The 14,616-nt window shown below is 49.1% G+C and overlaps 1 protein-coding gene across 1 annotated transcript in view; it reads right to left on the minus strand.

The window, feature by feature from the left end:
- Window positions 1-4,443: 4,443 nt before the first annotated feature.
- Window positions 4,444-14,616, minus strand: part of DPYSL2 (dihydropyrimidinase like 2) — a 40,183-nt gene continuing 30,010 nt past the window's right edge. The window contains exons 9-14 of the mRNA XM_062015770.1: window positions 13,069-13,225; window positions 12,765-12,906; window positions 12,388-12,558; window positions 9,422-9,601; window positions 7,932-8,097; window positions 4,444-7,318 (exon numbers count right to left, since the gene is read on the minus strand). Coding sequence (XP_061871754.1) covers window positions 7,227-7,318; window positions 7,932-8,097; window positions 9,422-9,601; window positions 12,388-12,558; window positions 12,765-12,906; window positions 13,069-13,225 — 908 coding nt within the window. The 3' untranslated portion in view covers window positions 4,444-7,226. The remainder of the gene's footprint in view (window positions 7,319-7,931; window positions 8,098-9,421; window positions 9,602-12,387; window positions 12,559-12,764; window positions 12,907-13,068; window positions 13,226-14,616) is intronic.

A 14,616-nucleotide genomic window follows, 5' to 3' on the forward strand; every position in this document is an offset into this window, starting at 1 on the left:
GATACAACACTGAGGTGGGATCTACACCATTTATTCTTGCATTTGCACTGCCGTGTGGCTTAGGAATGTTTTTGTATGACAGACATTAAATACAAATGCCCTGAGTTGCTGGCTGGGGTCTGGCTTGCCCACTGAAGCACAAACTTCTTGTCATCCTCTGCATTCCAGTCCTGATTCAGCACCATCAGTTACATTTGATGACTCTTCTACTCACAGTTTACACAGGAAAAACAAGCAATGAAATGACATGGGTTTTACCCAGGAGCAGTGCTGCTTTTGAAACTGCAGCTGAGGAGCAAACATTGGCCTTGTCTGCAACTGAGAAAAAGATGGGCTGCTGCAAAAAGAGGCTCTTTGTTTTCTGGGTGCACTTCCATACCCCAGCAACAGGAATCCACATCCAGAGCCAAGACCTGAGGACTGCAGGCTCATCAGGCCAGCTCTTCCCACACAAACCCCAAAGGGCTTCCTCCTCCTGGGCCAGGGGCACTGCCTGTGTGCCAGCCTGTGCCCATCACCCTTTGTCCTGCCACTGGCCCCCACACACCAAACCCTGGCCCCAGCCTCCTGACACCCACCCTGCAGGGACTGAGCAGCATTGCTGAGGTGCCCCTGAGCTCAGCCTTCTCTTCTCCAGCCTCAGCAGCCCCAGGGCCCACAGCCTTTCCTCCTCACACACATGTTGCAGCCCCTCAGCATCTTGCTGGCCCTGCCCTGGCCTCTCTGCAGCACTTCCCTGTCTCTCTGCAGCTGGGGAGCCCAGCACTGGCCACAGGACTCCAGCTGAGGCCTCCCCAGCTCTGGCACAGCAGAGGGGCAGCACAAGCTCCCTGGCCCTGCTGCCCACACTCTCTTGCTGCCCCCAGGCTGCCATTGGCTTCTTGCCCACGAGCCCACGGTGCTGCTCATGGTTCTTTGGTGCCCAGCAGCACTGCCAGGTCCCTCTCCTGGAGCTGCTCTCCAGCAGCTCACCCCCAGCCTGTGCTGCTGCTGGGCTTGTTCCTCCCCAGCTGCAGGACTCTGCCCTTGGTGCCCCTCAGCAGGTTCCTCTGTGCCCAACTCTCAAGCTGGTCAGGATCTCACTGGCTGGCAGCACGATGAGAACGGGCTGTGGGGGGGACAATGACAGGAGCTGTGTGTCCAGCTCAGCAGCTGAGCCACCCAGGTTCTAACAGTGCTACTCCCCCAGAGAACAGTCCCACACCAGCTTTAGGGGGATCTTTCCTCTACTGTGAGAAGGCAGAACAAGCAGCAGTGGTGAGAAGTGAAAGGCAGGCTGATGCACATCAGGAGGAGGGGAAAAAATTAACCATGAAGACAATTAATCCAGGAAAGAAACAGCCAAGGGATTTTCTACCATTTGAGGCTTCACAAGTCAGCACTGGAAGACTCACTCTGAGGCATCTGCCAAGTTTCATTGGTTGATGGTTGGAAAAAAAATGCTTGTGGAAAGAAGAAGACACTCAAGTATCACAGTGGTAAATCCACAGTGAGGGTGCCAAGGCTGTAAGTCAACCACAACTCACTGGAGTGAGCAGAGGGCAGTGGCTCTGGCCTGTGTTACATGGGAGAAATAGCAGATAATCTCCTCTCATTGGAGAGCAGTCAGTTGGCAAAGTTTGTGGGTTTACAAGAACAAAGAGGAATGGGAGGAGCAACAGCAAAGAGAGAAATGATGCTCCTGCAGATATTAGGCAGCAGCCAGCTCCTGGAAAGCCATGGTGGCACAGCTTAGTGCTCAACACAGTTAGCTTGGATTCTTTTCAAGGAGCAAAGTGATTTGTTTTTCTCTGAGGGGTTGCTTTGGGGGATGTTTTATTAAGGGAAAACGTTTCCTGCTACTGGGAAAAACACAGAGCAAAGGAAATCTGCCTGTGTTCCAGGTTAGAGATGAGGAATTGCCTGGGGTTTTGCCTGAGTGGAATAACTGATAGGATAAACTGAACAATTGTTGTCCCCCTTTTCCCCCTCCAGCAGCAGCTTCTTCTGCAGGGAACAGCTGCTCAAAGCCAAAAGGTTTGTTAACCAAAGAAGGGGGGACTGCACGTGGTAGGGAAGAAACAGAAGCCTTTCAGAGGAAGGAAATCCCTGCCATTGCTTTCAATCTACCTTTCCTCTGCTCTTGGACACCAAACTTTGGTGGAGAAAAGCCAAACCCTGGTTAAACAAACAGTGTTTCGAGTTGTTTCCTTTTTCCCTGTAACTGAAGGGCTGAAGTTTATGGCTTGCTCTGTGTTTCATTCTGGGAGGGTGTCTTGTTAGGCTTAAACTACACCAGGACACACTCAGATGATTCAGATCTTTTTAGCATTGAAATACGACCTCATATATGAATATAACAGAGAGGATATATGTATATGTCAGCTCTCTGTCACAGTAATCATAAGCCCTGTGCACAGTCTACATTTATTACATCCTACATCATTGCAGGGATGATCCATGAGCCTCAAGGGAGTTTGGCATTTCTGCGGGTCCTGCTGCCACCTAAAGGCTGTGAGCTCAGCCTTCACCCTTTGTGCTAAAAAAGGGGAGAAAATCCAGCCCTGAAGCTTCCATCTGTGTCAAGCAAGCAGCTAAAAGAACTAAATGCTTTCATCTTAGAAGGCACAAAGACCTTGGCAAGTTGAAGCTGATTAAACACAGTATTAATTCACAGTATGTCCTGCACAAGCTATCTAGAGTCACAAACAGTAACTTAGGGGAGTGACAATGTGTTCCCAGCCCACAGGGAAGGTGCCAGGCATGCCAAGCCACACTAAGGGTTACCCAGCACAGGGGTTTTTGGAAGTGCAAAGTACCCAGGTCCATATTGCCAAGGAGCCTTGAGGGCCTGATGCTCCCAGTCACTCCCAGCTTGCTGTGCTGGGAGGTTCTAAGGTGCAGAAGCACAGGGTTCAGCCTGCAGGAAATGCAAAACAGTGCAAATTAACTTTGCTGCAAAACTGGTTGGGTTGGACAGAGGTGCATATGTATGCCAGCAATGCCAGGCCATGTTCCAGGCTGGGGCAGAGGGGCTGCAAAGCTGCTGGAGGGAAAGGGCCTGGGGGGGTTGGTGGCAGCGGCTTTTAGGCACCACCTCTGCAGCAATGTTAAGATCAGATGGGTTGACAAAACATGGCTGTTTCTGTGCTCTTCTGCAGCAAAGCAGAACTGCCTCACCGACTTGGATATCTTCCTGGGGTTTCTCACTGCCTTGGTTCCTCGGGATACATCAGCTTTAGGGCTGCCTGTGGCTTCTTTCTCACCTCAAAGCCTCCTGTGTGCTTCAGTTCCAACATGGACCAGGTTCAGAGTCCCTGGAACTGATTTCCTGAGGAAAACATTTCCTTCTTTCCAATTGAGCTGCTGGAAAAAGATACAATGGAAGCTCAGCAGATGTGTGTGAACTAAGCAGCAGTGCTTGAGGCTGAATGAGTCTTTCTCTGGGGTATCACCATTGGGACAAGCTAATAAATCATATCCACAGCTCCCCACCAGCCCTGCTCTATGGGACTGGATTGCATTTATGCCAATAGCTAATTTAAGCTGCCAGTAGCTAAATAATTACATGTCAGGGCCAGGATCTCCACATCAGCCAGAAGTCTGAGTGACCACTGCTCCTTCTGGGCAGACAGAAAGGAAACTCTCTTCAAGCTTCCCACTGGAGAGGGCTGCCAGGCTTAACACTGTGTGGAGAAAGTCCACTGCATTGCACAGACTACTTCAACATTTGGTTTTGTTCAGATGAGGAACAAGAGCTCAAAGATCCTCACAAAGTCTGCTGCACACTCCATCTCTGCTTGGCTTTGGGGGAAGAGCAGCAAGGGAGCTGATCTGGTGGATGCAGGGAGGCAGCAACCAACAGCTCGAGCAGCTGACAGTGACGTTGGCTCAGCTGATGCTGTCCTGAGCCATTCCCACCATCCATTGCCATCTCCCTCATAGTAAAAACCACCAGTAAAACCCAACCACCACCACCAGAAGCTTCACTGGTGTCCTTCCAGCCAGCTCTAACACTCCCCATTCAGTTATCTGTGTGTGGCTTCTGTTTACAGCTGTCCTTGTCCTCCCCTCCTTCAGCACTCTGAGGAGGGTCCAAGGAGCAACACATTGGAGGGCTGAGGGTTATGCCAACACTCAGAGCATCCTCTGCTCATATTCCAGCAGTGATCTCTGCACTGTGAAGCCAGTTTTCAGGCAAATGTCTGCTTTGCCAAACTGTTTTAAGCAGACAAGCACCCCAAAAAGAGGCTTGGCTTTCATTCTTTTACCTTCACCATCTTCCAAGGAACAATGGGACCTTATCTTCAGCTCTGCTACTGTCCCTCTCACTCCCACACAGGATCACCACCAGCCCACACCATCACCAAGCTCAGAGCTCAGACAGTTTTTATGTGCTGAAGGCACCAGCCGAGGTACAGAGTTCACACAACACGCATCGCCTCGAGACACAGACGCACCTAGTGAAACAACAACATTTTGTCTTTATTAGGAGTTCCCATGGTAATATAACACAGAGTTCTCAGGGAATAAAACACAAGACTTGGGGGTGGGAGGGGTTTTTCTTTTGCCATTGAGACAATGGTCAAATATCAGGACTTCTTTTTGTCTACACACAGCTTTAGCACTTACAGCTCCTCCACTCATGGTTCACAATCACAAATCCAAGGGTTAAATCCAGCTAGTATTAAATCCTACTTGGGTTTTTTTTTACCTTTCTTTATTTTTAGAGCTTCAAGTCACTGCGGTTTGCTCATTAATTAAGCCATCAGCTCGTTTGTGTTTCTCCTTTTAAGCATTTACATATGACATTCATTAAACAGACACAAAGCGGACACAGAGCTCTCACAGGGAAAAACATGCTTACACAGCCTGCAAAATCTGCTCTTTTTTAAGGGGGTGGGGGGGGGGAGGGAGGGGGTTTCTCCTTTTTATCTCTGCCTTTTGAAGCACAAATTAAGACTGAAAAGTCCTCAGGAGTTAAGTGAAGGAAAAGAAACAATAAACCCAAAGGAAGACCGAAGTGAATACTGAAGAGCCCGTAGCACTGACACCATGCCTTGTTTTTCCTCTCCCCAACTCCTTCACGTTGGTTTTTAACATCCAGGTGAACAAGAAAAAGAAACAAACCCCATGAGAATAGCTGCAGTACATCTGAAGGTCAGGGATTACTTAAAGTGATGGAACTCAACCACTTCACAAAGTGCTTTGATGGGAAAGGAAAAGACTCGGGAGTCCTGACCTAACGGGTGGGTTTTTCTTCACTCTTGTGTTCAGAGGGGCCTGAAGGAATTAGGTGCTGAAGCTGGGAGGCTTTGGGTACCTAAGCAGCATCCAGATCCTTTGTAAATCCCAGCATTGATATTTCATACCAACAAATGTGGGACTTGTTTCTTCAAAGCCTGCTTATCTCTGTAGTTAATTCCCCCCTACAAGAACCTGTAACCACCACTGAAGGGGATACTCACAGCAACACAAGGTCAGTGGACGTGGCAATGCATAAATAGAAGAGAAAGCAGAAGATGTAGCCAAGTGCCAGGGCACACAGAGAGTGGAGGTAATGCTGTGTTAACTGCAGGGAGAAGAGCTCTCTGTGCTGAGGGACAGGCCAGGTCCTTGGGACCACTGAGTGACCTTCTAAGGGTGCACATTTATTCTCCATGACTCGAAAACAACGAGCCTCCATCATCAGGCCTGAAGGACCTTCAATCCCAGAAGATAAATGCCCAGATCCTGCTGACTGCCACAGGAGTTGGGGCTCCTAATTTCACTGAAGGGCCACTCGTGGCCTCAGGTTTCTCCCATCTGAGGCAGCAGGTGTCTGAGGAGGAGGGGGGGACACCAGGCCTCCTCAGCAATATTTGCACAAAGGCAGATTCCTGAAGGAATGAATGGATGAGTGTAAAATTTGCACCATGTATGAGAGATTCTCAGCTGCTGTTGACCTGCTGAGCTGCTCTGAGGCTCCTAGTTCCAACAGCTGGGCATCTGGAGTTGGAATTGCCACACATGCTCTCACACACACTCAACTGACCACCCTAAAGATAAACTCTCATCAAGTTTTAAATAACCACTCATCACTGGCCAGGAAGGGGGAGATGTGGCTGCTGCAGAAAGCTTTGCCTATGCCCCTCTGCTTATCAGTTTCCACCTCTAGCAATAGAAGACAAACTAACTGCTAAAAACTTCTCAAGAGCCTCAGTCCCAGCTCCTCAGCTGGTCTCCAGCCCCTTTCTTTGCACCAGTTCAAGACCTCTACATAACAGCTCATGAAGCTGCTCCTCGACCTCCTCTTGCAGCTGAGTGGCAAGCAGCTGGCTGGAATGATGGAACCAAGGAAGACCTGGAGTACCAGGGTGGCCTTGGCAGTGACACCAGCAGGAGTCTGTAACTTGAATGAGGTTCAGGAAGGATCAGGAAGTAGAGGGTGACCCCGAGTTCTCAGATAAGGCTTCATAAACACAATGATAAAACATATTAAACACACACACACACATCTAAAAACAACCCAACCAAGGCTCCTCAAGGACCTAATTTGCAGCAAAATCCAGAAGGAAACAAACAATGAAACCCAAAAGAGAAAACAAACCAACAGAACCCAAGTCCCCAAGGACTCTAACTCACCCCACAGCTGGGTGTGATGTGCTCTGTCAATCCCTACTGCTGGGTTCTGTTTCTCTCTCTTGACAGCAGACAACCACTGAGTGACCTCAAAGGTGGTGGTGGGGAATGGTTACAGACAGGCTGGGATTCGTGTCCCTCCGTGCTTGCCTACCTATTCTGCTGGAACACAGAACCCTACAGGGTATCCAGTTGCAAACCCTTGAACTACTCTTCTGCTTGACATCAAAAACAATCAACCAAACAAAAACCAAGAAAGCATTTACAATGTCTTCATTCCTTATTTTGTGTGTGTCTTAAAGGCAGCTCCCGGGAGATTCACTTGATCCTTCCTTTATTAAAAGAAAGATGCTGAATGGGACAAGAGGCCACATACCTCAAACATCCTCTTTACATTTACTTTTGCATGTCAGAGGTGTCAAAAACAGGGTTTATTCCTTTAAATGTGAGGGAGGGGAAGTGAGAGGGGTTTGGTGAAGATGAGGAGGGAACCTGAGGGGACTTACTTCAGCCCCCCACTCACTGGTTGCCCGCAGTAACTGTCACAGGCTCTAAAAGAATCAAAAAAGGGTCTCCAGGTGCCCTGTGCCCGGGTGTGCCAGGCAGGCACGGAAGGGGGTCGGTCCTTAGCCCAAGCTGGTGATGTTGGCGCGGCCCCCGGGCGGTGCCACGATGCGCTGGGTCGTGCGACGCGGGATGTTGTCATCGATCTGTGCCCCTGCCGAGGAGAGAAACAGCGTCAGGTCACCCCAAACCAGCCAGAGTGGGAGATGAGAGAGCTGCAGGGCAAAGGAATCAGGAGAGCACTGGTCCTCAGGCCAGGCTCCAACTGTGTGCCCAAAAATGCAGCGTCCTTGGAGGAAAGGCCCTTAATTCTGCATTAGTATCTCTGCAGTGAGCACCTGAGGCACCCAGCCCTGCACAGAGAAGAGCTGCATAAATGGTTTTCCCCCTCAGTGAGCCTTTCATTCCCTTTTATAGTTTCACTCTTATTGCACTGCAACAGAAAGGTGAGAAATCCAATCTGCCACAGCTGGTCTCAGCTGGCAAAGCTGGTGCCATCTGCCTTCTTCAGGCACCTGCCTGAGGACCGAGCCCAGAAGGCAAGGGGAGTGTTCAGCATTCATGTCATGGCATGAAAATCAGCAGGACTTTCTGACAGCTCCCCTACTGCCCTTCTCCTTTCCTAAAGGGATAACCTCCAAGCTAAAAGCACCCCCCAGCCTCTCACTGCCTTCCAATTCCAGCAGAATGCATTCAGAGCCATGGGAGTACAAACAAGGCACGATTTCAAAGCCATATGATAATGTGAGCCCCATAAAAGTATGTACCAGACAAGCTGAATCCAGACTGGTGCAGGTTCCTCACAGGTGGGGCCTGCTGTTTGGCAGGAGATGTCTTGGCTGAGGACGCTGGCGTGACGGTCTTGGGTGTCACCGACACTTCGCAGACGGGGCCGTCGTAGAGCCCTCGAGGCACACCCCGCAGCTCAGCCAGCTGCAGACACACAAGCAGGCAGCCTTCAGGGTCAAAGCAGCCTTCAAAACACAACTAAACAGCTGGCTGAGCCCAAAGACATGTATCTCATGCTTTATCTCTGGTAAGAGGATTTGAAAGGGTCCGACGTCTCCCCCGCGCTCGTCCCGGCCTGGGAGCCGCTCTCTGAAGCACCACGGCTCAAATGAAACCTGCTCTGAGCTGCTGGGGCTTCAGCAGCCTGCAGAAGGCAGTCAGTCTGTCCCTGCACCCCAAGCTCTGTCCTTCAACAATCTCAACCTACCTGCTGTTGTATTGAAGGCTCCTGAACAGCTCTCAAATGAAACAAGTTCTTACTGATCCCTAAAAAGCTCCTGAGGCAGAGGCAGGTCTGCAAGAGAGGAGCCAGGCTCACCTCACAGAGCCAGCCTGGGAGCTTGAGACTGGGTTAAATGCAATTATTCCAGTTGAGAGGCTGCCCAATTGGATTTATAGGTCAGGCATTATTCCTGCACCCAAGAGAAGCCACAGATCTGTTCTCTGCGGTGCTGAACGACCTGAGGTTGTGGTTTCAGTAACTTGCAATTGCTTGAAAAGAACAACTAAAGAAAGATGGTTTGCAAGATGGCATTTGGCCAGCAGAACTAACCCAGCTCTGGGTTTGTCCAGGAGAGGGCAACAATTCAAACACCAAAACACTTTCCTCTTCAGAAACTTCATCTAGAACTGAACCTCTACAAGTCACTTTCAGCTGAGCTCGGTGTTGCCTCCTCTGCTTTTACCAACTAAAGGCATTTCAAAAGGCAGCTTCTGTTTTGAATGGGTGTGTTGTACAAAACCACTCTTCCAACTGTTCTAACCTCTTAAAAATAGAAAACTCTCACTTTCAAGCAGTTAGTGGGTCGTGCCTGTGACTCATCAGTCACCAGACAAGAGCACCTGATCACATCTGAGAGCAGGGAAAGCAGCACAATGCCTCTAACAGTAAGCTAGAAATGGCTGTTGAAAGGTTTGACATGCAAATGCTATCAATGCCCTCTGTGATTTGACTTGTGCCCTAACTGGACAGTTCCTGGACACAAGGCTCTGTGTAGAGTGTCCCAAGACAGGGGAGAACTAAAGAGAACTAAAATGTGCAGCAAATCCCATCTCAGGCCAAAGCATATTCCTGTAATGACTCGAGTGAATAGCAAAAATGAAAGAGGGATGAGATAAAGATGGCTCCAATCCAGGGAACATTGATGCAGAAGCCTGGGAGCCAGGGGAGAGCATCTGTTTCCCACCCCAACTGCAAGTCAGGAGCTTCAGTGAGAGAACAAATGTGCAGCCAACCATTTCTCCTCACCCTGCTCCTTGCTTTGATGCGCTTGTAAACGAAGTCAGGGAAGGGTTTCCTGGGGATGTACCGCCCGGATCCCTCGGTCACGTGGAGATTCCCATCCTCCAGTACGATCTTCCCCTGGCTGATCACCACCAAGGGAGACCCACGGCACTCCATGCCTTCAAAGATATTGTACTCCAGAGACTGGAACAAACAGAAAGACACACAGGAGTGTAAACATAGTTTAAAGCCTGCTGTGCTTTAATCAGCAACCACCAGTGTTAATTGGCGGAAACCTTAAGGATAGATGGAGGCAAAATCAACAGCATCTACCTAAGTTGGGCACCTGAGCTGGAGTTTAGAGGCTGGTCTCTAGTATCAGCTTAAATCTAGTAAAGATTTACTCCAGCAGAAGTTCCCATTGCAACGAGATGAATCCAGAGGAAACACAGTTTCCAATGGGAATAACTCCAAGCCTGTCTGTTTAAAGGTATCAAACAGCTTTTCTGGGCTGGGAGGGGGGTGGGTTAAGAAGCCAAATGAAGTGTCTGAGTTTATCTCAGTTTATCTTTCATGACAATTCTGAAAAGCTCTATTTCAGAGCAGTGGTTTGGGTGATGGGTCAAGCAATCAGGACAATCCTGTTTCACTCTAATGGGATTGCTCATCCTCAGTTAACAGGATTGGAAATGTTACACCATGGAAAACAGACAAGTTTTAAAGGAATCACTGGTAAATGTCCCACCCACGAAGCATCCTGGGATGAGATGCACTACCACTGTGTTATGTGGGGACTGTTACTCTAGTGAGCATCTCTGAGACAAATCCAACTCTTTTTTCCTGGGTTAATAATGGAGTTTGCTCTTGAAGTGTGTTCTAAGTAGGGGTAGGCTTGCCTGCAGATGCACAAATAGCTCAGATGGTGGTTAAACTGACACTGAACTGGGTCCAGACTGAGAAATAAAAGGAGAAGGCTTGGTTAGAAGCTTATGAGTCAGGCTGGCTCCAAGAACAACACCCTGTCCCCCTCCCGCTCCTGGTGTTTCCTTGCCAGACAGTGGTAAGAGCAGTGTGAATTCTTGGAAAACATCTGTACGTTGCTCTAACATTTAAAAAAGTACCAATCCTCTGCTGCCACACAATCCCCACATCTCCCTGTGTCACAGCAACCACTCTGCCTGACTCTCAAAGGAGCTTTTGTTGTATACTTGACCAAACCAGGATGCCTTGGCTCTGAAGGCATCCCTCGTATCAGTTCCTCCTCTGGCACAAGGCACACGTGCAGTGTGAGACCCAAACTGAGCAGCCTGGCAGGTGTAATGCCAGATGATGCAATGCCAGGGGAAGAGGTTAGAGCTGGATGTGTAGGAAAGAAAAACAACTGTGATTTCTTAGATAGCCCTTCAAGCTTTAAACAAACCACTGGCAAAGGGGAGCCTTTCCCCCTCCAGAACCTTGGCACAAGGTGAAGATGCAGCCCTTGGCAATAATGGAACCTTGAGAGCTGAGCCCTCTTACATGCTGCAAGTGCTTCAGGGGGATCTGCAGTCCTTAGCATAGAAGCTATTTGACTGGTTGCTCCACAGTGAATCTGGCTCTTCTTCAGCCTAACCCAGATCTGTGGCAAAATCATGGAGTCAGTCCTGATTGTACTGGAAGATATCCCCAAAACATACTCTCTGAGTTTTGTGCTAGGAAATGTAAAGGGTTCCATTCCATTCCATTCCTCAAGAGAACTGCCATGAAATGGCACTGACTTTAAACACTCCATCCAGCAAACCACTTCCAGCTCTCTCATAAGCACACACTCATGTTCAGACCACTACATTTGGCACCTGGCAGTGGGATGTCCCCGGGGTCCTTCCTCTAAGTTGTTCTTCTCCAGACTTGGATGAATCTGGAAGCACCTCTAAGGTGACTGAGGTGACCAGACTTCTGACTCTGGATGCCTCTGTTAGAAGTCTAAGCAGAGGCAGGATGAACCCAAGTCATCTGTGACCAATCCTGACAGCCACAGGGAAGTGAACCAAACCTTTCCAAAAATCACCCCCAAGTTCCTTTGTGAATGTGCCAAGGGCTCCCAGTGTGGAAGAAGATTCTGCTCCAGAGTGAATGAAAGCATTCACAGAAAAAAAGAACAAGGAGGGTCGGGTGGTTTTTTCCCAGGGAAATGTTCCATAGGTTCATGGCCAGCACTGAAAGGAGTCATCACACAGGCAAACAGTGGCTGCTTTCTCTGAGACAGTGCTCAGATGTCACAGGGAGACTCCAACCAGCCCTTTGCAGTGGGATCATGCTGCAGTTTCCCAGAGGGTGGAACAGCTTTTTCACTGCAGGAGACAGGTATAAAATCTGGGCCACAAGCAAACAGTGTCTCTAACAGTGCCACCACAAAGCCACAGCAGAGATAAGGGGAAGGTCTGGTTAGCCTGGGTGCTGCCTTGTGCCTCCCTGTGCCAACTGACTTTGAGATGGTCACCAGTAAAATCATGTCTGACTCCACACCCATGTGCCAGAGGAGGTAGTGTAAACCCATTCAGACCCACTGATCTGGATCAGATCTCCAGGGAAGGTGTCCAAGAGCTGACAAGCTTCACTGACTCCACTTTAAAGGGAGCAGTTCACATTCCCCCCTGCCAGGGAGCCACAAATGACACACTGTGATAAGAGGCCTTTTGGTATTTTAGAAGATTTAAAAGAGCTTTCTGTGTGCTCAGATCTAAGCATCCAACACTCAGACAGAGCAGACAATCTCTTTGCTCCAAGGGGAATCTCTGGGTATTCATGTGATTACAGACTTAGACTCAAGTGCCTTCCCTTCTGTTCACACAGCTGAGCTGTGCTGGGTGTAAGGCCAGAGAGGGCTTGAGGCATGGAGAAGACAAAGCCCTGCACTGTCATAAGCTCTAGATCTTGGCAACAGAGTCTAGCATTGAAGGAAAAGGGGAGGAAATGAGCAGCAGAGCTCACATCACAGAAAGTATCCTTACTATGTTATGAGTCTTGGCAGAGATTGTCTTGACACTGTCAGGATCCCAGATAACCAGATCAGCATCTGAGCCCACTGCAATACGGCCCTTCCGTGGGTACAGGTTGAAGATTTTAGCTGCATTTGTGCTGGTCACAGCCACAAACTGGTTCTCATCCATCTTACCAGTCACCTGGGGAAAGAGAGGAGTCCCAGTGTTAACCAGGTGCTCTGAAAAGCAGACAGCTGACAGCACAACACATTCCCAGTGGTCTCTTCCAGGGGTAAAAACCTCACGTGGAAGGACCATAATGAGCATCTGGAGGGTTTGGAACACGCTGCTGCAGCTCTTGCAGCCCTGGCTCATTGCAGCCCAATCCTAAGACACATGTGACATACCACAGCCTTATCCCAGATGATGGACATCCTCTCTTCAGTCCCGTTGGTTCCTTCAGGGATCAAGGTAAAGTTGTCCTTCCCAACAGCTTTCTGAGCAGTGTTGAAGGTGCAGTGGGCACTGCCAGTAACTTGGAGGTCTCCACTGGAGAAGACAATGATAGGCAGGTCAGATGTTTTACTGTCACAGGTTTACTCCTAAAGGTAAACCAGCCTTTTGCTTGCTGGCAACAACAGCTACTACTCTTATCACCCGCTTGTCTCATGAGGAAGCACATGTTGTATGAACACAAAGACCTCTACTCACCAGGACAGTAGTGAGTTGAGAAAATCAGGAGTGGTTGGGTCAGGACTCAGTGGTGGGGATGTAACAAAAGCTGCTGCTTTAGCCCAGTTCTTGCTCCAGTAATGAGACCCATCGGTACCCAAGCTGGCTGTGATGGGCTCTCCATACACCACAGTGCCTACAGGACAGGAACATAGATGAATCCCCTGTGAGCACCAAGCAATAAGCATCTCCAGCCTGGCTTCCAGGCATAAAGCATCCTTCTGGAAAAGGACAAGGTGGGTAAGTTACACCAGCAACTTGGTGCTTCCTCTTAAGAACAGATCACAGACACACAACACTGGATTGAATTCACTGGCCTGCATAACCAGATGATCAGGCACATCCAAGTCCCAGCCTCTTCCATGCTCCTCATATGCTGCTTTATGTTACATGGGGCAGGTTTTCCCAAGCCAGCTCTGAATTCTACATGCCAGCTTGAAATGCCTAAGCAAACACCAAGCATCTTCCAAACATCAGTCCCTCAGACTAAGTGTCCAAACAATTAAACATCTGAGTTAATAACAAAGATATCCTTACTGGTAAGAGCCTGGAGCAGCAAAACATGCACAATGCCTTTACCCAGCTGCTGAGGATGGCAGAGATTAATTGTGCTTGAAAGGGTTACTGTAAAGATTCATTGTGTTGCATCTTGGGCCAAGCACCTTATGAAAGAGGCTTAAGGGGAAGTGTAAGAGCGTGAGGAGATCCAGCTTGGTCTAGAAAGGATGTGGAAGAAGCAGAACAGCAAAAAAAAGGTGCAATACTTTCACCAATGTGTGTGCATTAAAGATGTAGCAAGGCTGGGCTTCATGGAACAGGCTCTGTGCATGAAGCAGAGAAAACTCCTAGCAGGGAGGTTTCCTGCCTCCAGAGCAAGCCCATCCCACGGGGTGCCTCGGTGCTTCTGGTTCACAAATGCAGCTCAGGGAAACTGAGTGATTCCCCTAAGGCTACAGAGTAAATCTGTGGCACAACTAGGAAATGAAATTGGATCTTCTGACTTTGTCCAGGGCACTAACCACCAGTGCATCCTTCCTCTTCATTAACATTTTTGGAACCACATGAAGGAACAGCAGATCCTTATGGCCACGATGCTTTGCAAGCTGGAATGCACCAGCACCATCTGCACACCAAGCACATGCAAGATGCTGCAACTTCAAAAGCAATGCAAGCTGGTAGCCTCACAGATCTGCTCACCAAACACAGCCACAAATAGGGTTATGAAATCAGAACAAGGCAAAACACACACTGGCTATTAAAGGGAGGCCTGTTGTGGGCCAGGACATTGGGAGGATTGTTCTGCAGGGAGCAATGTTTTGAGCTCCCAGATCTGCCAACGACAGAGTCTCCAGGGAGTCTCCTCCATACAAATGCCACTGGGAACATCTGGCTTTAAACAACACTCGTTCTTTTCCATCTAGCAAATCAATTCCCTTTAGTTTTTGCCTTGGATAGTGTTTCAGTTATGCTTCCTCTGCTGGTTGGGAGGGCAAGGCTAGTGTGTGTGGCCCTCCTGGGTTCCCCTGT

Source organism: Colius striatus, chromosome 27 (genome assembly GCF_028858725.1).
Source record: "Colius striatus isolate bColStr4 chromosome 27, bColStr4.1.hap1, whole genome shotgun sequence".
Lineage (NCBI taxonomy): Eukaryota > Metazoa > Chordata > Aves > Coliiformes > Coliidae > Colius > Colius striatus.